Source organism: Dermochelys coriacea, chromosome 2, assembly GCF_009764565.3.
Source record: "Dermochelys coriacea isolate rDerCor1 chromosome 2, rDerCor1.pri.v4, whole genome shotgun sequence".
Taxonomy (NCBI): Eukaryota; Metazoa; Chordata; order Testudines; family Dermochelyidae; genus Dermochelys; species Dermochelys coriacea.
In genome coordinates this window covers 34,414,850-34,439,687 of record NC_050069.1, presented here as the reverse complement: position 1 = coordinate 34,439,687, position 24,838 = coordinate 34,414,850, and the positions used below count along the sequence as shown (strand labels likewise).

At 39.5% G+C, this 24,838-nt stretch overlaps 1 protein-coding gene across 2 annotated transcripts in view; it reads right to left on the bottom strand.

The window, feature by feature from the left end:
* Window positions 1-24,838, bottom strand: part of ANGPT1 (angiopoietin 1) — a 203,861-nt gene that overhangs the window by 4,635 nt on the left and 174,388 nt on the right. For both annotated transcript variants that reach the window (XM_043507427.1, XM_038390976.2), the window contains one exon: window positions 6,701-6,831. In XM_043507427.1, coding sequence (XP_043363362.1) covers window positions 6,701-6,831 — 131 coding nt within the window. The remainder of the gene's footprint in view (window positions 1-6,700; window positions 6,832-24,838) is intronic.

Here is a 24,838-nt window from a genome sequence, read left to right as displayed (position 1 = left end):
GTGTCCTACAAATGCTGCCCAAAGAAAATAAAATTCTGAAATGGTACTAATAAAAAAAGTACTCAGAGGCATCATGGGGGGGGGGGAGAGTTGTGAAACATTCAATCAAAGTTTTCTTTTCTTAAGACTAATTCCCCCTTTAATATTTTTAGTAGTACTCTTTATCATACCACATGCTTCCAAATATGATTATATATATGGGCTTTTTTAGAGAGAGGTTTCTCATTAGTACAATAACGTGTTTTTATTTTCCCTCTTTTCGTTTTTTTAATTTCTTTCCCTCCCTGTTCACAATTTTTGAGAAGCCTCTTCCCATATCCCTCTATAAGCCCCCGTAAGTGTCCCAAAATCAGAGTTCTCTACTTTGAATTCAGCAGAGGCGATGCTGGGACACCGACCAGATTTTCAGCATAGTTGTATGTTGGAATAGAGGGTGGAATGGCTTTTTTGAAGAGTTGTGAGGGAAGAAGGGAAGGAAGAGTGAAGTGCAGGCTTCCCATATAGTTGCAAAAGAAGACATAGGAAGTGCCATGGTGGGTCAGACCAATGGTCCAGCTCATCTAATAGCCTGTCTACACCAATGCCAGATGTTTCAGAGGAAGAAACCCTGCAGGTATGGATAGACTGACCCAGGTCAATCTTCCTCTTAACCCGCAATAGTTAGAGGTTGGCTTATACCTGAAGCTTGAAAGATTTTGTTTATTTTTAATACACTACAACACTGGATATTCTTGTTATCCATTTAAATATTGAATCTCTCTTTGAATTCCAGGAAACACTTGGCCTCATGGATATCATGTGGCAATGAGTTTCACAGCTACTTGTGTAGGAATTTAATTTCCTTTTCTCACTTTTAAATTGGCTACTTTTCCATTTCATTGACTGTTCCCTTGTTCTTGTGTTATGAGATGGTCTAACAATAATACCCAATCTACCTTCTTTATACTATTCATTATTCATTTTAGTAATCTCGTCTCATAGGTCAACAGTCCCAATCATTTCTGTCTCTCGCCTTTAAAATCTTTTCCATGCTCCCATGCATTTTCATCATCCATCTGTCCCTCTCCTGCTATATTCTTTTTGAGATGGGGGATCCGTATTCCTGGTGAGGGCATAGTATTGGTTTATATTATGGCATTATATATTCATGTTATTTAGTATCCCATGGATTCTAACGTTTTGTTTGATTTTTTTATGGCTACTGCACACTGTGCAAAGATTTTCACTGTACTGCCTACAGTGATGTCTGGGTCCTTCAGGTCAGCCACTGAGTGCGTCATGAAGAGAAGTAGGCAAAAAGGTAGGAAAAGCAAGTCTCTTGTGCACTAGAAGGGAGGAGGCTCTGAGAAGGTTAAAAAAGGTTGTGTTCAAAATTATAGATAGTTTGTACATGTTTCTGTAAGTATCAAGACTTGTAGTTGCTTATGTCAACTGAAAAGAGCTTCCTAATTTTTTGAGGTTAAATGATCTCTAATAATTACTTTTGTATGGAAATGTCAAGCAACCTTACATCATACAGTATACTGTCTAAACGAAAGATGATTTAGATACCATATCACTACATTGTTTTAAAACCATCTAAAGAAATAAACATTGATCCCCACTGTGGGCTGCTGCTAATCTGCAATATGTTTTGTGGCTTGTGTTTTTTAAATGATGCTGTTACTTCTAGTAAAAAGCTGTGAAATTTGAAACCAACTAATTTTCATTAAAAGAAATTAAATCTATTTGAATACTTCAGATACATTTACCCTTGTATGGGAGATTTCTACTGTTCTACTGCCTTATATGTGTTCTGAATGTCTATGGGTGAGTGAGAGATCATCAGTAAACATTCTTGTCAAAATATCCTAAAAATATAACAGCTGCCTGTGTGAACACTGGGATGACTGTCTTATTGGTCACATTTCTCTGAACTCACACTCACAAATTTTGTATGTGTAAAATCTGCAGTCGTGAAAGCAAACAAAACAAAACAAGAAAACTCCCCAAAGGGGTGATGGTGGCAGCATTTGCATGTAGTTGCTGGGGACCTTCCTAATTATCTGTTTTGTATGCACAAATGCAGGCTTTCCATGCACATGTGCGTAAATGTATAGGAATGTTGAGGCCTGTTTGAAACTGTGGCCCAAACCTCTTGTCCATTTGCTACTGCCCCTCAATTCACCAGATATACTGTAATTCTGTAGTATATTGGGTGTTTATCATGGCCAAGTTCCAGAATGGGGCTTCTCTTGACTGCTTTATTCTTCACAGACTCTGGGAATGGCTTTCTGGAATTTGGGCACTTGGTGATCAGACACTTTTTATCCCTCTTCTGCTTCCTGAATTCTGTGAATGCAAGCTCATGTCCATCAAACACAACATGCAGCATTCAAGTCTGATCTGACAGACTCAAAATGTGGCTTATTTGGGGAGAGTATGTGGGTGGCCTTCTTGGAAGAAAGGTTCCTTTGAAAATCTAGTGTCTCTTTCTGGTTCCTTGTATGTCGTGTTTGCGCCCATAGAATTTGTGCTCAGCAGCAGAGCACCTACAGGAGAGTGAAACCCTAACCTAAATTATTGAACCATATTTTACTTACCATTTGAAAGACAGCCACTAAACTTACTCTTATACCAGATTTGGACCTTTCTGTTATATTGGACCTTAGAGGAGCAGGATGGTTTTTATAATTTCAGTAAAGCGCAGTATCAGCAAGACTATAATGTAGGATACGAATAAAAGTGTATAAAGTATGAACATCTCTGTGACTGTAGAGAAGAAATTTGCTGGTAGGAAATAAAATCAAAGAGCATGTGCTTCCCATGAGCTTTTCACATTATCTGGATTGCAGGGTCCTTTTGAATAATGTTAATGGGCCACAAGGTAAAATTAACAAGGAGCATGTTCAGGGACAGATGTGCTCTGACTTTTCTATTAAATGTATTAGAAGATTATTTAAGTCAGTCACCATTTTGTTGTTATTCAAATACTTTATGTGCTATTGTCCATCCTTCTATATATCATTAAGCACTGTAACATACAACTGACTTTTGTTAATAATATTTTTCATATTCCCCCTTTTTAAAGAAAAATGTCATCATATGCTAATCATTTTGTATCTAAATGATAAATACATTGATAATTGCTATATACAATACTTCATGAGCGTCCACTTCATATAGATCTATGTGAGAAAGAGAGATGAATTAAACAAATTCACCCAGAAATTTTAAACCTTTTAAACACAGATATTTGGATACAAGGGTTCAAAGGCACGATTGCAACAGCTTTATGGCTCATTCTTCTCTAAACTGGTAGACATTGCCATTTTGAATGTTGTCATTCCAAACAAAGGGATAGAAAAGACCTGCAGCCTTATTTGAAAACATTTACTTATGAAACATCAACCTACATACTATGGCAATAACTGCTTTATAAATGTTTTAGAAACAAATAATATTGTTTTAGACATGTGTAACCTTCAATAAGTGTAAAACACTTGCATCTTTTATACCTTCCAAAAAACTCAGGGAGATTTTCAAAGGGACAAGGGTAGTTAGGCATCCATGGGGTAGAACCACAAAGGGGACTTAGGCTGAGCATTGCAACGCCTAACTTTAGGCACCCTGCCACCTACTAGCATTCACAGCCTTGAGTTAGGTGCACAGGCTTTCTGTATAATGCACGGGAAGAGTGAGGTGCCTACGAATGGGATTCACAAAAGCCAGCATGCTGAATGGAGAGCTGCCTAAGCTAGCCAGTAGGAAGTGCTGAGGAGACGGGTGTGGCCTAATCTTAGATGCCTGTCTCCATTCACAGCCACGAACCCGCTACTGGAGTTAGGCAACAAAGCCAGGTCAGTCCTTTCTCACACATAAAATAGACATTGAGAGTGCCACCCTCAGAATGCCACACAGCTCAGGGGCTAGGGCATTCACTTGGGAGGTGGGAGACCCTGGGTTCAAGTCCTTGCTCCAGGTAAAATGGGGCTTTGAACTGAAGGCGCCCACATCCTGAGTGAGCGCTCTAACCACTGGGCTATAGAGCATACGAGGGCAATAGTACCTCTTCCAGCTATGTTGTGTGAGTGGACCTGACCCAGCATATGTGATCTAAGATAGCTTCTGAATATATGTACTTGCAGGCAGAGGAGCACCTAGTTTGAGGATCCTGCCGAGGCTTAGGTACAAGCTAGGTACCAGGCGCCAGGACTTAGGTAGCTGTGTGCATGCACAGGGCCAGACATTTAGGTGCCTAAGAGACTTTATCAGTGGAAAATTAGGAGCCTAAGGGCTTTAGGTGCCTACAAGTTAGGCAACATCTGAGTGAGAGTATGAGGATCTAAATTTTGGACTTAGGCTCTTAAATAAATCCCTCTATGGAACTGGCCCCACCTGTCTATTTAAATTAATGGGAGTTGGATACCTAACTCCAATTTGTGCCTCTGAACACTTCCCCCCAAGGTCAACCTGAAGTAGAGTCAATAAACATAACCCAGCCCCTAAGAGCATGTGACATCTAAATTAATTCTTCTGATGAGGCTGCTGCACAGTATTTAATCTTTTTTGGGATAACACTTGATGTGGACCAGATGGGAGGTGGCAGTTAATGAGACCATTGAGAGAGCCACATGGGCATTCTTTAAATCTTTATTTTCAGCCTTGACTATAACCATCTCATAAACTTTGTCTGCAGTTTATTTCAGTCCTGACACAAATATATTGGGTTCATCTCACAGAGGTTACAAGATCTCCAAAGCTCTCAAGATAGTCAGAAACCTGATTATAGATTTCATATAATGCATAATTAAAGTGCTGTCTATGGGGCTGCCAAAAGCAACAGAGGGTTTGACCATATTCGGTATAGTTCAATACCCAGTTTTTGACAGAGGACTTTTTTAACAAACTGTCATCATGGTCACTTTTCTTACTTTGCCCTTTTGTTGTGACATAGGATTGGAATCAATCTATTGAACGTTCCTGTTTTGAAAGATTTAATTGATATTCTCAGGGAGTGAGAAAATCAATCTCATTGGGAAAATGCAGTCGAATGTGTGAGGAGAAATTTAACAGGGTGAAATGTTTAGAGATTAAGGGAAAAAACAATTAGCAATTGAGGTCTTGACTCTTTTATAAAACAATAAATTACTCAAACAATCTTACTCGTAAAACTGATTAAATTATCCATGAATACTAATTGCATTTACTTGCTTTTTTCCTATTTGAACTTTACTCGGAGTTTGGCAGTTCACCTCTTTCCTTTCATTTGCCTCTCCAGTATATTTAGCCCTGGTCTTCACAACAGAGGTAGACTGATGTAAGACAGCATACATCGACCTAACTCTGTAAGTGTCCACACTAAAATGTAGCTCCAACCAATAGAATGACTACTGCTGCCTTTCAGAAGCCGTCCCACAATATGCCACACTGACAAGTAAGTCGCTCTTGGTGAGGACGCACACAGCTGACACAAGGAGCGTAATGTGGACATTCAAAAGTATCTTTAATTTAAGTACTGCAGTGGCTGTATATTAGCATAACTTAGGTCAACTTAATTTTGTACCCTTAGACAATAGAGAGATTTTTCTGTTAATTTACAGACCTGATGCAGCGGAAAATACCTGTGTCTTTCAGAGCCCTGTGGAATGATAGCTCTACAGCAGACTAAGGCTATGTCTACACACTGGACCTTACAGTGGCACAGCTGTACCGCTGCAGCTGCCTGCCGTAGGGCCTCCCGTCTAGCCGCTCTATGCCGAGGGGAAAGAGCTTTCTTGTCGGCATAATTAAACCACCCCCAACGAGCGGTGGCATCTGTGTCAGTGGGAGAGCATCTCCCGCCAACACAGCACTGTCCATCCTGGCACTTTTGTCAGTGAAACGTATGATGGTCATGGGGTTTGTTTTTTCACATGCCTGACCAACAAAAGGTTTACTGACAAAAGTGCCAGGGTGGACATAGCCTACGCTTAGCAGGGATGACTGACTTAGGTCCCCAGAGGCAACTGCTTCGGAAAGGAGAGCATTCCTCCTGCATTGCCCCAAATTCTATATATCAGTATAAATATTCCTAGTATGGGAAGAAGAATAAGCTATAGCAGTTTGTCACCTCTATACCACTATGATTGTGTCCCTACTAGGGGTTGTATCAGTATCACCATTTAAGTTAAAAAATCACACCTCTAAAGTGAAACAGTTATACCGATACAAAAACTGGGGGTAAACCAGGCCTTAATATCTTGATAGGCTTTTCTTCCAGCATTTTCTTTTCTCCTGTTTTCCTCCATCCCCTCGCTTGCCTGAACTGTTCTGCCTCTCATCTCTAAAAAGCCCTCTCTCCTTCCCATTTCTGATCTCTCTCCTTCCCCACACCCTTAACCTCTTCCTTCTCCTCTTCCTTCCACAAACTCTCACCCCACCTCCTTCACCCTCTCTCTCATTTTCCTTCCCCCTTTCTCCTCTATTGTTTGCCACCACTTGTTGCAGCTTGTTTCAAATTAGATTGTAAACTTTTGGGTGCCAGAGTGTAGCTCTGTGTTTCTATAGCACCTGACAGGAACCTGGGGGCACAACCACAATGCCCATAATAACCTCCCAAGGAGTTTCACACAGCACTGCATATCATCTTTCCCTCTCTCCAAAGTTGCTTCATCATGGTCAGTTTAGAAATACACAGCAGATTAAAATTTATAGAATGCCTTTGTGGGACTGTGCTTACCTCCTGTTAGCATGAGGGCACATTTGCACATGCAGTTGTCATTATCGGCATCTTTAGTACTGAAATCAGCGCCATGTAAGATCAGGCTACTCTGCTTTCCTGCTGTTCCTGTGTGTCCTTTTAGATACAGCCTGAAATAGTCAAAGCAAACAGTCATATCACCAAAGTTAATGGTAAAAGCTCCAGATCTTCATGCTGGGATTGGCTTCTGCTGTGATGTACACACTGAAGATTACAGAAACCTCACAAATGTCTTGGGTTTTGGCTCAATCCATTTGTTGTTTCAGAGGTAAGATGAAGAAATCCAGAGTGTATCAACATATCTTCACTAGGGTATAAGTTCTGTCGCTGAACAAAACTCCTTACAAATGATCTAAACTGGGAAAAGGAGGAGAGTGGAGAGAGAGACAGAGAGGAGAGGAGGAAGGGGACAGAAAGTTGAGTGAAGGGAGACAGCAAGGGAAAAAGAAGGCATGGATTCATATGGTGGCATTTTTCATATCAGGCCGAACTTTATCCCCTTCTCTTATTCATGCTGACTAGTACCTTAAGCTGCAAATTTTCCCAGTAATTTCAATAGGACTAATTGCAGAGTGAGGTACAATTCATTGTGATTCAGTGAACTGTAAGAATTGTGATTGTTTGCAGAATAAGGTACTACTCAGTATACCTAGAGTTGGGTGTATATTTTAGCATGACACAGGAACTCTGCTACACACTTAGCTTTATATTAATGTTAATGGATGTGGTGCTGCTAATCCCCAGGCATTGCACTGAACACTTTACCCCTTCATGGTTTGAAATAGTTCAAATTTTTTTAGAAGAGACAGATAATCCATGGTTAATGAACTAGCCAGACACCTGGGCTCAATTCCTTGCTCTGCCACAGAAAAATGTTAAAAAGACAAAAATACCATCATCTATCATCTATCGGCCAACACTTTCACAAAGTGCTCTCACAAGATCTGATCTTTCAATACTTGTCCTAAAAAGAAACCTGCTAAATACCTTCAAAAGGTGAGCCTGGGAATTTAAATTCATTATTCTGCTAGACAGCAAAAACTATGGGCTTAATAGGGACATTGGCGTTATGGCTCATTACAACAATTTGTAACACATCACACTGCCTGCTATCCTTAATTGCTAACATCAAGCATAACAATCTAACCCCCAATTGCCCACTTCATTTCAAGTGATCACCTCCAACAAGCATTACCCCTTTTGCTCAACAATTTGTCCCAATTTGTATTTAGCTCAGAAACTCTGCTTTCTTTCCCAAGCCTAAAAGAGAGCTCTGTGTCATTCAAAAGCTTGTATCTTCCATTAACTGAAGTTGGTCCAGTAAAAGATATTACCTCACCTACCTTGTTTCTCTCATTCCCTGGTACCAACACTGAAAAAAACTGAGAAAAGACTAAAACATCCTAGAAAATTTAAAATATACCTAATGTCAGAGAAACAGAAATGTCAATGCCTTGTGCTGTTGTTCAATCACTGTATCAGTTAGCTGATTTTCCTTTAGCATATTACTTCACCTAGGGATATCTGAGCTTTGGGGCAATTTAGTCTAAGTGCTGGCTTTGCTCACATTTATTTCTTTGTTTCATATCAACAACCAAAAGGCTGGAATTAGTGCTGTCTACATTCATTAGGCTGGGCACTGATAACTTATTTTGCTAGTTGTGCTTAATTGTTTGCAGAGCAAAATACATTTCCCTGAGGTTGTGTTGATAGAAAAATGATTCCAGTGCATGATGTCTCTGAGCTTACTTTCAACAGCCACCCACCATCAGTGCAGCAGCAGCATCACCGAGCTCACAGATGGGTTATGTCTGTTAAAAAGGACAGTGAATGCTGTTTTCCTCCATCAGTAGAGACAGTGCTGGACAGATCATTTTATTAACAAACCACACCATAAAACCCACTTAGTCCCAATAAAATCATACATATACTACAAATCACTGAGCAACAGGAGCTATCTGTGGTTTGCTTTTCCTTGGAGAAGCAGGGTATTAGGGTTATTTACAAGCTTATGCTCCTATGCTGATATTTTATAAACATCCTACTCAGTAAGATTTAGACCTCAGCATTGTGATCTGACTTTTCCATGGCTCCATTTGTTTAGTAGCTAGAGGAGGGTAAAGCTTAACTATAAAACAGAAGTGAGCAGATATGATAGGCTGGGGTCTCATATTCAGTATTACAGATTCAGTAGATTCAGTACTATGTTCCACAGTTGTGCGGCACCTCAACACCACTTGCCGTAGTGTTAGGAAGTCTTATGCATGCATGCTATGGATAAGCTCCCTGGCAACACAAGCTCTGCCTTCTAGGTCTTGGCAGACCTTGCTCTCTCTGTACAGGTTAGTGAAAGGCACACACCAACCCCCAAGTCCTCCGTGTGTTCCTCTCGGGTGCTCAGACCTGTTCCATGTAACACTCTCAGACCTCTTAGATCCACTATCCCCAAAGGAATAGTACACACACCAGCTTGTAAAAGTCAGCTCAGGATCATCATTTTACTCAGCATACAGCACTGAGATGTAGATTCATAGATTCATAGATACCAAGGTCAGAAGGGACCATTCTGATCATCTAGTCCGATCTCCTGCACAACGCAGGCTACAGAATCTCACCCACCAACTCCTACGAAAAACCTCACCTATGTCTGAGCTATTGAAGTCCTCAAATCGTGGTTTAAAGACTTCAAGGAGCAGAGAAGCCTCCCTCAAGTCAACCATGCCCCATGCTACAGAGGAAGGCGAAAAATCTCCAGGGCCTCTTCCAATCTGCCTTGGAGGAAAATTCCTTCCTGACCCCAAATATGGCAATCAGCTAAACCCTGAGCATATGGGCAAGATTCACCAGCCAGATACTACAGAAAATTCTTTCCTGGGAAACTCAGATCCCACCCATCTAATATCCCATCTCCGGGGATTAGGCCTATTTACCATTAATATTTAAAGATCAATTAAGATCCATAAACTTATCGAGTTTAATCTTAAAGACAGATAGATCTTTTGCCCCCACTGCTTCCCTTGGAATGCTATTCCAAAACTTCACTCCTCTGATGGTTAGAAACCTTCATCTAATTTCAATGACAGGTTTCAGAGTAGCAGCCGTGTTAGTCTGTATTCGCAAAAAGAAAAGGAGTACTTGTGGCACCTTAGAGACTAACAAATTTATTTGAGCATAAGCTTTTGTGAGCTATAATTTCAATGTAGTTATAGTGCAAACAAGAATAAGTTTATTATCAAAGAACAGAGATTCCAGTGAAAGAGAGTGAGACCATTGGAAACAAATGATTAAAACAAAATTATAACGCGCTTTCTAGAGGCTAAACTTAATTAACAAGGCATTCCCCTATCTCCTATATGATAGCTAGGGCCCTACCAAATTCACAGCCATGAAAAATGTATCATGGACCATGAAATCTGGTCTCTCCCTATGCAATCTGGTCTTTTTTGTGTTTTTTTTACCCAATACTATACAGACTTCACAGGGGAGACCCGCATTTCTCAAATTGAGGGTCCTGGCCCGACCCACAGGGGGGTCACAAGGTTATTTTAGGGGGGTCATGGTATTGCCAGCCTTACTTCTGCACTGCTTTCAGAGCTGAGTGACCAGAAAGCAGAAGCTGTTGGCCAGGTGCCCAGCACTGAAGGCAGTGCCCCTCCAGCAGCAGTGCAGAAGTGAGGGTGGCTATACCATACTATGCCACCCCTACTTCTGCTCTGATGTCTTCAGAGCTGGGCGATGGGAGAGTAGCGGCTGCTGACTGAGGGCCCAGCTCTGAAGGCAGCAGCGCAGAAGTAAGGCTAGGCAAGGTACCATACCATGCCATCCTTACTTCTGTGCTGCTGCTGCTGGTGGCGGCTCTGCCTTGAGAGACAGGCTTCCAGCCAGCAGCCACCCTTCTCCAGCTGCCCAGCCAGCAGCAGCACAGAAGTAAGAGTAGCAGTACTGCAACCCCTCCCTACAATAACCTTGTGAATCTCCCCAAATGCCTTTTTGGGTCAGGATCCCTACAATTACAACACCGAGAAATTTCAGATTTACATAGCTCAAATAATGAAATTTACAATTTAAAAAATCCTAGACCATCAAATTGACCAAAATGGACCGTGAATTTGGTAGGGCCCTAATGATACCCTATCCCCAAGTTCTTTCCCCAGTGTTTTCAGCCACTTGGTCGTGATCCCTTCTCATAAGATCAAGCTTCTGACAGCTTGTTCTCACAGACTGAAAGAGTAAATGGGGATTCATCTGCACCCCTTAGAAATAGTCCCCCCACCACTGTTTTAGTTTTAGTTGCAAATAGGATACCCACCCCACAACACATACAACCTCCATGGCTTGTTTTTTCCTGTGTGCTTTCATGTTTATTTATTTATAGCCATATAAATAAGAAAAAAACTAAGAAAGAAGAAGTGGGGCCGCTAAACACTGAGGATGGAGTGGAGGTTAAAGATAATCTAGGTATGGCCCAATATCTAAACAAATACTTTGCCTCAGTCTTTAATAAGGCTAAAGAGGATCTTAGGGATAATGGTAGCATGACACATGGGAATGAGGATATGGAGGTAGATATTACCATATCTGAGGTAGAAGCGAAACTGAAACAGCTTAATGGGACTAAATTGGGGGGCCCAGATAACCTTCATCCAAGAATATTAAAGGAATTGGCACCTGAAATTGCAAGCCCATTAGCAAGAATTTTTAATGAATCTGTAAACTCAGGAGTAGTACCGAATGATTGGAGAATTGCTAATATAGTTCCTATTTTTAAGAAAGGAAAAAAAAAGTGATCCAGGTAACTACAGGCCAGTTAGTTTGACATCTGTAGTATGCAAGGTCCTGGAAAAAATTTTGAAGGAGCAATTAGTTAAGGACATTGAAGTCAATGGTAAATGGGACAAAATACAACATGGTTTTACAAAAGGTAGATCATGCCAAACCAACCTGATCTCCTTTTTTGAAAAAGTAACAGATTTTTTAGATAAAGGAAATGCAGTGGATCTAATTTACCTAGATTTCAATAAGGCATTTGATACCGTGCCACATGGAGAATTATTAGTTAAATTGGAGAAGATGGGGATCAATATGAACATCAAAAGGTGGATAAGGAATTGGTTAAAGGGGAGACTACAACGGGTCCTACTGAAAGGCGAACTGTCAGGCTACAGGGAGGTTACCAGTGGAGTTCCTCAGGGATTGGTTTTGGGACCAATCGTATTTAATCTTTTTATTACTGACCTTGGCACAAAAAGTGGGAGTGTGCTAATAAAGTTTGTAGATGATACAAAGCTGGGAGGTATTGCCAATTCAGAGAAGGATCGGGATATTATACAGGAGGATCTGGATGACCTTGTAAACTGGAGGAATAGTAATAGGATGAAATTTAATAGTGAGAAGTGTAAGGTTATGCATTTAGGGATTAATAACAAGAATTTTAGTTATAAGTTGGGGACGTATCAATTAGAAGTAACGGAAGAGGAGAAGGACCTTGGAGTATTGGTTGATCATAGGATGACTATGAGCTGCCAATGTGACATGGCTGTGAAAAAAGCTAATGCGGTTTTGGGATGCATCAGGAGAGGCATTTCCAGTAGGGATAAGGAGGTTTTAGTACCATTATACAAGGCACTGGTGAGACCTCGCCTAGAATACTGTGTGCAGTTCTGGTTTCCCATGTTTAAAAAGGATGAATTCAAACTGGAGCAGGTACAGAGAAGGGCTACTAGGATGATCCGAGGAATGGAAAACTTGTCTTATGAAAGGAGACTTAAGGAGCTTGGCTTGTTTAGCCTAACTAAAAGAAGGTTGAGGGGAGATATGATTGCTCTCTATAAATATATCAGAGGGATAAATACAGGAGAGGGAGAGGAATTATTTCAGCTCAGCACCAATGTGGACACAAGAACAAATGGGTATAAACTGGCCACCAGGAAGTTTAGACTTGAAATTAGACGAAGGTTTCTAACCATCAGAGGAGTGAAGTTTTGGAATAGCCTTCCAAGGGAAGCAGTGGGGGCAAAAGATCTATCTGGTTTTAAGATTCTACACGATAAGTTTATGGAGATGATATGATGGGATAATGTGATTTTGGTAAGTAGTTGATCTTTGAATGTTCAGGGTAAATAGGACTAATCCCCTGAGATGGGATATTAGATGGATGAGATCTGAGTTACCCAGGAAAGAATTTTCTGTAGTATCTGGCTGGTGAATCTTGCCCATATGCTCAGGGTTTAGCTGATCGCCATATTTGGGGTCGGGAAGGAATTTTCCTCCAGGGCAGATTGGAGAGGCCCTGGAGGTTTTTCGCCTTCCTCTGTAGCATGGGGCACGGGTCACTTGAGGGAGGCTTCTCTGCTCCTTGAAGTCTTTAAACCATGATTTGAGGACTTCAATAGCTCAGACATAGGTAAGGTTTTTCGTAGGAGTAGGTGGGTGAGATTCTGTGGCCTGCGCTGTGCAGGAGGTCAGACTAGATGATCAGAATGGTCCCTTCTGACCTTAGTATCCATGAATCTATGAATCTATGTTGTTTTCACATCCTACTATTAGCATTTGACTCCATCGTAAAGCTTACAATTCTTAATTTGCACATAGCCGGAGATATAAAGGTTGGTACTTTCTCATTGGTGGAATGGTTCTAAGACATGTCACTTTACATTCATTAAGAACATAATTTTTGTACAGATACAGAACTTCTTAAATATCACCTGTACATATAGCTTACAGTGGTTAAGAGACCAATATGAAACAAGCTTTCATTACAGACCTTACATGACATTCTTTGGTGAACGAAAATGCAAATACCAGACCCAAGGAATCTCTGCAGCACTTATGTCCTCTGCCAGTTAGCACCAAGTGGGCCTTGGGTCACAATACAGGAGCCAAAGGAGTAAAATACTATTCAGTATGAACTGGGATATCAGAATTTTCCCCTAAATGGTTAGTTGTCCTATCTCTGGGTTACATTTGGAACCATTTTAAAGTTAGCATTCATTCATACAGGTTTTTCGTAGGAGTCGGTGGGTGAGATTCTGTGGCCTGCGCTGTGCAGGAGGTCAGACTAGATGATCAGAATGGTCCCTTCTGACCTTAGTATCTATGAATCTATGAATCTATAAGACAGCTGGCTACCAGCATTCATTTAGAGAATCCACCACAAGCATTTAATGTCAGTCTTTATTCTCATACACAAAATTCTGCAACTGTTACCTTTTATCTGAAATTACTTAGAAATCACAGCATTTTTTCCACATGATTTTGTGCATTGGCAGCTTTGGGTCTATATAAACAGACACGCTAGCAAGAAGCAATCTTCTAAGCATGTTTTGCTTTTCATCATTCCTACTGCGTGACACAACTTGATTATCTTCAAGTACTTAAAACCAAAACAAAGAATATTGTGTGGAAAGCACAGATCTGAAGTGTTACTCAAACATCTGCAGAGTAGTCTGAAAAAACAATTCAAATTTACACCACAAATGTTGCCTTTTGAAATGATTAGATCACCTGGAATTCTTCTCCCAAACATACACAAGTTAGCTGCAGCCACAGTGTGTTTGATGAGTTTAACATGCCTCCACCACAGGAGAAAAGCATGGACCATACAGTGGTGATTCTCTGTACTGGGCTGGCAGCAGCCTGTGGCTCTGAGCACCTTTGCCTTGAGGTGGTGAGCACTGAAGTTGGCAGTCCTGTCCATAGACTGTAGTATTGGATGCACAGGTGACCCACCTTCATCCCATTTCTGTGTTAGGAGGTGGACTCTGGCCACAAACTTACCCAAATTGCTCTGGGCAAAACACTTCTGCTAAGTCTTTGTGAGGGATGCAGGAATTGTCCTAGTGTAGGTAAACCTAAAACAAAACCCCACAATTTTCTTTCAAAACCAGATGTGGAAGCAGCAAGGGATTTACTGAGAAAGGGGCATTCACATCAGAGAAAGGAGAAAGATATCAGAGTGAAGCAGAAAAGAAACTGGAAAATCAGGTGAAAGTTGTCAAAAGCCATTTCTATCAACACTGCTCTCTCAAAATCTTGAGGCTTTCCTAATTTGTTTACCATCTTTGAATTATGAAAATATCTCAGTACCTCTCCTACTGTTCTTGCTAGAGTCATTAAACTGAAGATGCCATCCAGCTGAAGGACAGAAGAGAGTCACTGTTGGTTGCCAGTTTGAGAAAACCAGTAATATTACTTAATAACATCAAGTGACACTGAATTCTGCCCATTTCCTATATTGCTCCAACCTCAAGCAACAGTTTTCATGGTAGTTCAGAAGAACGTTTATGTAACTTTATTTTATTCCTGTTGTACTCTAGCTCTGCAAACAGTAGGCAATCTTAGGTTTGTAAACATTAAAATATCTGAACAATAAAATCTTAGGTACTGACAGGTTGAACAGCTTTTTATTTCGGCCCTGAACGTTCTCGCTGCAGTATATGGAACTGGGTTTTCTTTCTCACAGTTATTTAAAGAAAATTCAAAATGACCACCATGCTTCTCTCTGCTGCTTGGTTCAGTTTGACATAATTCTTTGACATTAGTACAGCTCCCTGCACATACCCTTGTGCATGTTAATACAAGCAAAATTTGCGAGCCATCAATAAATATATATCACTCTATATCCTTTAGTATACTGAGGCACAAAATGGATATGCCATCTGTAAAAGTAAAATGATAATATAATGCCTGCAGATGGAAGTCAATGCATGCCTGCAATGTGCAGCAGTGAAATTATATTAATGACTTGAGAAGGTATTTTTGTTTTGTTTTGTTTTTTAGGGCATGTTGTATATTGGGCATCCAGGAAAAGGATTTGAATGGCCTGTAATGGATACAGAAGTAGCTATATCACTGCTTATACAAAAATGAGGTTTATTCTGGCCAGAGAAGAAGCAAGCACATACAGCTTCTACTCATTGTACTCGCAAAAAGAAAAGGAGTACTTGTGGCACCTTAGAGACTAACAAATTTATTAGAGCATAAGCTTTTGTGAGCTACAGCTCACTTCATCAGATGCATTTGGTGGAAAAAACAGAGGGGAGCTCACGAAAGCTTATGCTCTAATAAATTTGTTAGTCTCTAAGGTGCCACAAGTACTCCTTTTCTTTTTGCGAATACAGACTAACACGGCTGCTACTCTGAAACCTACTAATTGTACTAAAGACTACAGTACAGATGTTCCAGAACTGTTCACTGCAATACACAACGTTGCTAGGTTCCAAGATGATCTCAATATCACAGGGCTAGAAGAGAAGCATTCTTCAGTGCTGATGTTCCAGGGTTAATTAGAACAGCCCCTATCTAAAGAACTGTAACAATCACATTTCTTTGGAGAACAGAACTATCTGCTCATAGTCTAGCCTCTCAGCCACCACAAAGGCTGAAAGACTTGAGCTAATGCACAGGACTGGACAAAAACAAAATTCTGGTGAAACTGTTTTTTGACAGCAAATTGGCTAACATAATGGATCTACTTTTTTTGTGGAAAATTTCAATTTTTTGTTCAAAGCCCCTAAAGTTTTGGTTGAAATCTGAAATTTTCCACGGAAAGAAATCCTGTATTTTTCTGACCAGCTCTACTAATCAGTGCTGACCATAGCCAAGGACTTCCTGTTCTGCAGGAACTATAGCTTTTGCACTAATGCATTACTGTGTACTGTGGGCTGAACTAATTTCCAAAGTAAGGGGTCTGTCCAAATTCCAGCCTTCAGGAAACTGTAGATGAGCAGTACCTTAAACACAGACATAAACACATACATAAACTAAGATGATGCCAATTGTTTTGATAGTACTAAAGATGGATGAACGAGTTAAAAAAAAACCTGACCTGAACATTTGCCCAGAACTCAAACAAAACCAAGTTGAAGAAGTTTGGTTAATTTAATATAACAATATTTCCCCCCTGCCCCTCTACACTTCTTGGTTGTGGCTGGAGCCAGAAGGAGAAAAGCCAAAATATGTTCTCATGGGATTTTCAACACAAAAACACAGGGAACCTCAAAAGAAAACCTACTCTTGAAAAGGTTCCAAGGTTTGGATAAGTAGCCAGACATACTGATGCTTATCTTTACTGAACTGCTGAACTTTTTGAGGTTTGCTTATTATTCTTATTAATAGCTGAAGTCCTCTCATTAAGGGTCCCATCCTACACCCATTGAAATCAATGGAAAAACTTCCATTGGTTTCAATGGGCATGGGATTGGGCTCTTATTTTACTTGTATGTGGCCTAATCCTGCTTCATCTGACTTCAGTAAATCAGAATTATGTTGAGAGACAAACAACTGTTCGAAAAAGATTCACAAAGCTAGTTTGCTAACACTTATATAGATATATTGTAACTATGGTGGAGATAATGTGATGTCCACTCCAGTTATAGTTTTTCATACAGTAGCAGCCAATTGTCCCCTATTGTCAATGTTTGCCAAACATTATCACAGTCACCTACTTTAAGCACAGTGAAACCACTGGTAATTTCAGATATCACCAGGTGGTAGATGTTAGCAAATGCTAACTTTTACAATGGTGACAACTTCCCCAACTTCCCCAACAGTTGCAGCAAGGATTCAAAGTCCATCTGGGTGTCAGTATATGATGCCATCTGATTGAATGGTGTGGGGTTTTTTCCCCCTAGTTTGCTTTATTAAAACCCTCAGAAATTATACACCAAAAACCTGCATTAAAAGAACATTATTAAGGTTGCAAAGTCAAGCACTCAAAAGTTAGGAAATGCCAGAATTAAGGTTGCCTCTGCAAACTTAATTTGCCCCCATTGTGTGTACCAAAACCTTGAGGTTTTGGAACAAATTGATAAATTGAGCAATAATAAGTCACCAGGACCAGACTGTATTCACCCAAGAGTTCTGAAGGAACTCAAATATGAAATTCAATAACTACTAACTAGCCTCTCCACCACATAACTGGCAAATAGCAAATGTAATGCTGAGTTTTTTAAAAGGCTCCAGAGGCAATCCTTGCAATTACAGGTCAATAAGTCTAACTTCAGTACCAGGCAAACTGTTTGAAACCCTAGTAAAGAACAGAACTATCAGACCCATAGATGAACATGATATGTTGGGGGGTTTTGTAAAAGGAAATCATGCCTCGCCAATATATTAGAATTCTTGGGGGGCCGCATTGTCAATAAATATGCTGATAAGGGTGAGCCAGTTGACATAGTGTACTTGCACATGCAGAAAGCCTTTGACAAAGCCCCTCACCAAAGGCTCTCAAGCAAAATAAGGAGTCATGGGCTAGGAGGGAAGGGCCTCTGATGAATCAGTAACTGATTAAGAGATAGGAAACAAAGGGTGGGAATAAATGGCCAGTTTTCACAATGAAAAGTGGTAAATAGCAGGGTCCCCGCAAGAACTGTACTGGAACTTGTGCTGTTCAACACATTCATAAATGATCTGGAAAAGGTGGTGAATAGTGAATTGTCAAGATTTACAGATGATTCAAAATTATTCAAAAATCGCATACTGACTTCAAAGAGTTACAAAGGGCTCTCAAAAAGAAAAGGAGTACTTGTGACACCTTAGAGACTAACAAATTTATTTGAGCAAAAGCTTTTGTGAGCTACAACTCACTTCATCGGATGCATTCAGTGGAAAATACAGTGGGGAGATTTATATACATAGAGAACATGAAACAACGGGTGCCACCACACACACCGCAACCAGAGCGATCACTTAAGGTGAGCCACCACCAGCAGGAGAGCAGGGGGGAAAAACCACCACCAGCAGGATAATCAAGGTGGGCCATTTCCAGCAGCTGACAAGAATGCCTGAGGAACAGTGAAGGGGGTGGGGTGGGGGAATAAACACAGGGAAATAGCCTTACTTTGTGTAATGACTCATCCACTCCCAGTCTCTATCCAAGCCTAAGTTAATTGTATCCAGTTTGCAAATCAATTCCAACTCAGCAGTCTCTCGTTGGAGTCTGTTTCCGAAGTTTTTTTGTTGAAGTATTGCCACCTCTAAGTCTGCAATCGAGTGACCAGAGAGATTGAAATGTTCTCCAACTGGATTCCAAATGCTATAATTCCCGACGTCCGATCCGCATCCATTTACTTTTCCACATAGAGACCGTCCAGCCTAACCAATGTACATGGCAGAGGGGCATCGCCGGCACATGATGGCATATATCACATCGGTAGATATATGTAGGGCTCTCACTAAACTGGGTGCTGGGCAACAAAATGGCAGCTGAAATTCAATGTTGATAAGTGCAAAGTAATGCACATTGGAAATATTATCCCAGCTATACTTACAAAGTGATGGGATCTAAATTAGCTATTACCAATCAAGAAAGAGATCTGGAGTAATCGTGGCTAGTTCTCTGAAAACATCCACTCAACATGTAGCAGCAGACAAAAGCACTAACAGAATATTGGGAAATCAATAGATGAGAAGACAGAAAACATGATAATACCATATTATCCAAGTTTATGTCCACACCTTGAACACCATGCAGTTCTGGTTGCCCCACCTCTAAAATACTAGAATTGGAAAAAGTAAGGAGAAGGTCAACAAAAAATGATCAGGGGGATGGGACAGCTTCCATAGGAGGAGAGATTAAAATGAGTGGGACTATTCAGCTTAGAAAAGAGATGACTGAGTGTGGGTATGACGAGGTGTATAAAATCATAAATGTTGTGGAAAGTGTTATTTACCCCTTCACATAACACAACACACACATGAAGTCACCCAATGAAGTTAACGGGCAGCAAGTTTAATACACACAAAAGGAAAGGCCTCTTCACACAACAGTGTCAACCTGTGGAACTCATTGTCAAGGGATGTTCTGAAGTCCAAAAGTATAACTGTGTTTAAAAAAATTAGATAAGGTCATGGAGGATAGGTCCATCAACGGCTACAAGCCAAGATAGTCAGGCACCCAACCCCATGCTCTGCATGTCCCTAAACCTCTGACTGGAGGAAGTGATGACTGGATCACAGGGGATGGATCATTCCATAAAGTTCCCTGTTCTGTTCACTCCCTCTCAAGCTTTTGGCACTGGCCACAATTGAAAGACAGGATACTTGGCTAGATGAGCCATTGGCCTGACTTACTATGACTGTTCTTCTTACGTTTTATTCATTATGATGCCATCTTTAATTACATGACCACATACTAGTTTTTCCACAGAAATTTAAATTGTAGGGTTTACCATGTACCATGGTCACAACTAAAAAGGCAGTATTTCCCTTCAGACGCCATAGTATTAACACAGTCATGCCCTATTCTAAGTATATGGAAAGCTATGTTTATTATTGGCACTAATAATAGTTTGTTAATAGTGACCACAGTACTTTAGTAACAGTGTGTAAATGTTAATAAGAATGTGTAGGTGATGAAAGTATCTGTAGTGACTTTTTTCTCTCTGAACTAAGGCTTAAGTCTTCAAGAATTTATTTTCCAGTATGAGATTTATTAATTATAATCAGTATTAATAGACAACATAAAATAGGATGTAATGAGATGTTGTATATTAAACTATATTTTTTTTCTTGCAGCTCTATTGTATGTGGGTAGTAATGTACTGATACACAGGAGAACCTCACTACTTTCCACTATGTATGAGTGAATGACTGAATGCCATAAATGCACGAGTTAACAAATATAATAAAAATAGAAGATGACACATCCCAAAATGCACTGTATTTCATTTATCTGATCAGCATGTATGAATTTAAGTCAAATTATTTATGATAATACTTTATACAATACAACTAAATGTTCTGTAGTATGTTTTGTTAGAAGTAATAATTATTATGGTACATCACTACAGGATTCTGCTATTAAATCTTTTCTGAGAAGTGGAAAGAGTCCACCACTTTGTTATCCCACATGCCATAGTTTTCACACATAGCAAAGTGTAAATGATTAAAATCCTACTGTATATGATGATATAAGCAAATTTCCTTCTAGTCACTAACATTTCAGCAAATTTCATGTAGCACATTACAATGAAGTAACATATACTGATTATATACAGAAAAAAGATGTAATTTAATTACTTAATACATACCAATACACGGTAACTATTAAGAAACACATATTATTGGCACAATTATGTCAATAAAATTAGAAGCCTGTGATAGTGAGATAAGTACTTTTATTGTAACTGTACCTTAATTGACATTGTTTTTCATGTACATTGTTACAGCAGGAGTACTTGTGGCACCTTAGAGACTAACAAATTTATTTGAGCATAAGCTTTCATGAGCTACAGCTCACTTCATCGGATGCATTCAGACTCACGAATGTATGTATGTACATGTATGAATGGATGCATGTAGCTCACAAAAGCTTATGCTCAAATAAATTTGTTAGTCTCTAAGGTGCCACAAATACTCCTTTTCTTTTTGCGAATACAGACTAATATGGCTGCTACTCTGAAACCTGTTACAGCAGGGTAACTAGAGAGCTAGTTGATAAACAGGCTTTTGTGGTAAGTATCTGGGAAGTTGTCACCATTGTAAAAGTTAGCATTTGCTAACATCTACCACCTGGTGATATCTGAAATTGCCAGTGGTTTCACTGTGCTTAAAGTAGGTGACTGTGATAATGTTTGGCAAACATTGACAATAGGGGACAATTGGCTGCTACTGTATGAAAAACTATAACTGGAGTGGACATCACATTATCTCCACCATAGTTACAATATATCTATATAAGTGTTAGCAAACTAGCTTTGTGAATCTTTTTCGAACAGTTGTTTGTCTCTCAACCTAATCCTGATTTACTGAAGTCAGATGAAGCAGGATTAGGCCACATACAAGTAAAATAAGAGCCCAATCCCATGCCCATTGAAACCAATGGAAGTTTTTCCATTGATTTCAATGGGTGTAGGATGGGACCCTTAATGAGAGGACTTCAGCTATTAATAAGAATAATAAGCAAACCTCAAAAAGTTCAGCAGTTCAGTAAAGATAAGCATCAGTATGTCTGGCTACTTATCCAAACCTTGGAACCTTTTCAAGAGTAGGTTTTCTTTTGAGGTTCCCTGTGTTTTTGTGTTGAAAATCCCATGAGAACATATTTTATGGACAACTGACATGGACAATTGAGGACAACTGTTAAAAAAAAGTTCTCTGAGTTTTTGAATATGGGCAAAACAATGTATTTTTTTCTAGCCACTTTATTGGAAACAGCTAAATTATAATTTTCCCAAATAATTCAACCTGGGGCAGATGCCCAGCATGGAAAATTTTAGCCTGAATGACTAAAGTTTGGCAAAATTATAAGCAACTGAAAACAGGGTCTTATAAAGAGACGTGTCAGGCAACTTAATAATAGACAATACTACAAGCCCCACCTCTAATACAGTTGGGTGCAAAAACAGGGAAAGTGTAAAATGAAAAATCACCCTACCTTTTTTTGCCTAATTTTTTAAATTGAAAAGCACTGACCTGCTCTATATTTGGTTGCAAAATGCAGGGTGTGTGTGTGTGTGTGGGGGGGGGGGGGGCAAGAGACTTTTAGCTATTTCTTTTTTCTGTTTTTTCCCTTTAATTTTAGTAAAAATTGAAAAATGAAAATGTTCATGAAAAGCTTGAAATTTGAAAAATGTTTACCTGCTTTAATTCTAAGCAATGTAACTACAGTAAAGTTAAGTCATGCATATTGCAACAGTAATATAAATACAGTTTAATTAATGTATCATGTTTTCAAGTAAGTATGTGTGTGCGTGTAAAAACCTAACTATATTATGAGCATTATGAAGTTTTGTGTGTTTGAATTAGAATCTGAATTGGAAATCTATCACTGGATGCTGCACAATGGGCCTGATTCAAAGTTTATTAAAAGCAGTGGAAAGACTGCCATTGACTTAACAATGAGTGCCCAATGTGTGCAAGAGTTGAATGGGTTCAACAGCTAAAATCTCTTCTCTTAACTCAAGATAAAAATATTCTGTAGTTAGTGTCAGTGTTTTTTCTCACCTGTTTAGTGGAACACTAAATCCTATTGCTTGAAAGATGCAATAAAACCTTGAATCAGCACAGCAGAAACCAGCACAGTGGCTGCAAGTAAATCATTATCCTTGGGTTTTTCCCTATCTTGTGGGGATTTTTACACAATGGAAACTGAAAGAAGTTTTAATTGATTCTAGCCCCCCTAATATTAGACCATTTCTGTGAAGTTACATGATTGTGATAACATCTCATCTCACAAATCAGACTGCAGGATGTCTAATCCTCAGACAAGCCTGCCTGCTGAAAATGGTGTTGAGGAGTATAGAGGGGTTCAGAGTTATTTTAGTTTATCATGAGAGCCAGTTGTGAGAAGCAGGTGTGAGAGGCTGGACAGAGATACCAATGCAAAAGACCAGGTGGCGGCATGGAATAATACTGAAGATTATATTGCTTTTTAAGATTCCTAAGGCTCTGGATAAAATATGTGGCAATCCCTAATCCTTCAAGATACTGATCATCTCCTGTAAGGTATTGCGCAACCTTAATTCCATTGAGTTTGATTCTTCATTGGCTTTCATCTTGTGTAGTCATTTATACTTGTTCAACATAGGTGTAAAGTGCTGTCTTTCTGATCTGGGAGAGATGTTCACCCATTTTACACAGGTGTAAATGACTATATGGGCTGCAAGGCAGTGAAGAATTAGGTCCATTGACTTCAGTGGGAGTTAAGGAGGCACACAATCAATCCAGATCACAGAATCAATCCTTAAATGTGGATTAAATGTTTTTTTCTTACAAGTAGTGGTGAGTGTCATCTGTAGTCATTGTTAGGAAATCATTTCCCTAAATTTCCATTGACTCAATAGCTAATTGAAGCTATGTCTGAAGCAGTACTAAAACATTTGTGTTTCTTGCCTATAAAAAACATGAATGTAAAGAAATGAACTATTATCAAGCAACTTGAAAATGACCTAAAATTAAATTTTCATTAATCTCTTTTGGATTGTTTATACTTCAGAATTCTTCTGCTCTAATAGTGTAATTTTGTTTTACAATTATGTTCCTTTGGGCATCTGCAGATTCTGTTTTTGAAATTTATCCAGTGTTAATGACCTAATGGCCTTTTCAAATCATACTACAGCATTGCTATACTGTGGCTGGATTGGAATGAGTTTGTGGCTGCCAACAGACTAAGATTTAAAGAAATAGCTTAATGAATAACACATTAAAATAAATATTTTGGATTCTCCATGAGATTTTCAAGATTTATGGTGGGATCTGTGTCAGGAGATGTGTGCTTTCCACTGAGTACATCTCAAAGGAAAACACAGAGCCATTTTTTCGGACTATTGTTTCCAAAATTATATCTTCATTTGGGATTTTCTTTTCAGAAACCAAATCTTAGACTCACAATCTGGATGAGAAAGCCTCTTCAGAGTTTATGACTTTATAGTAGCTTGGCTAGTGGGCTAGTCTTTGATTACTGTATGCTCAGACTAATGACAAAAGTAAGCTTTTAATAAAGGGATGTTAAAGAACCACTTCACCGAGCTGGTGGGAAATGATGAAGCTGCTGAAATGTAAGGTTGTGTTCAGATAAATATAACTGTGTCATAATCTCATTCTGACCAGAGCTGCTGCTCTTGTTGTTATTATTTTGATGTGAAGTTAGCCTGGAGAGAGAGAGAAAGAGAGAGAGAGAGATTTAACCCCCCCACAATCTTATATGACAGACAAAAATGTCTATGGTCCTGATTCAGCAAAGCATGTAAGGTACATGCTTAAAATTAAGTAAGTGTCTAAGTGTACTTGTTTTCAAGCATCAAATACTGATTATATGTGTCTTACTTATATGAGTAGGCCTTACTCATAGTTGCCATTCAGTTGGCATCAAAGTGAGTATTTGTATGACTAAGGCTACAGGATAAAGCCCTATGACACTGTGAGGACAGGAAAGGATAGAGTGAAAAGCCTTAATTAAACACCTTAGCATTTGCCCTCCCGCCAATGAATTTGAGGGATTAAGAGGAAGAGCTGATGCTCAGCTGACTCTTAACTACAGTTTTGATTTCTCTGTGTGCTGAAAACATGTGCCCAAGAGAATGTAGAAGGGGAAGAAGTGTGGTTTGAGCCCATAGACAGTCATTAGTGGCTCAATCCTGTGAGATGCTGAGTACCTCCTCTGGCATCTCCTTTCTG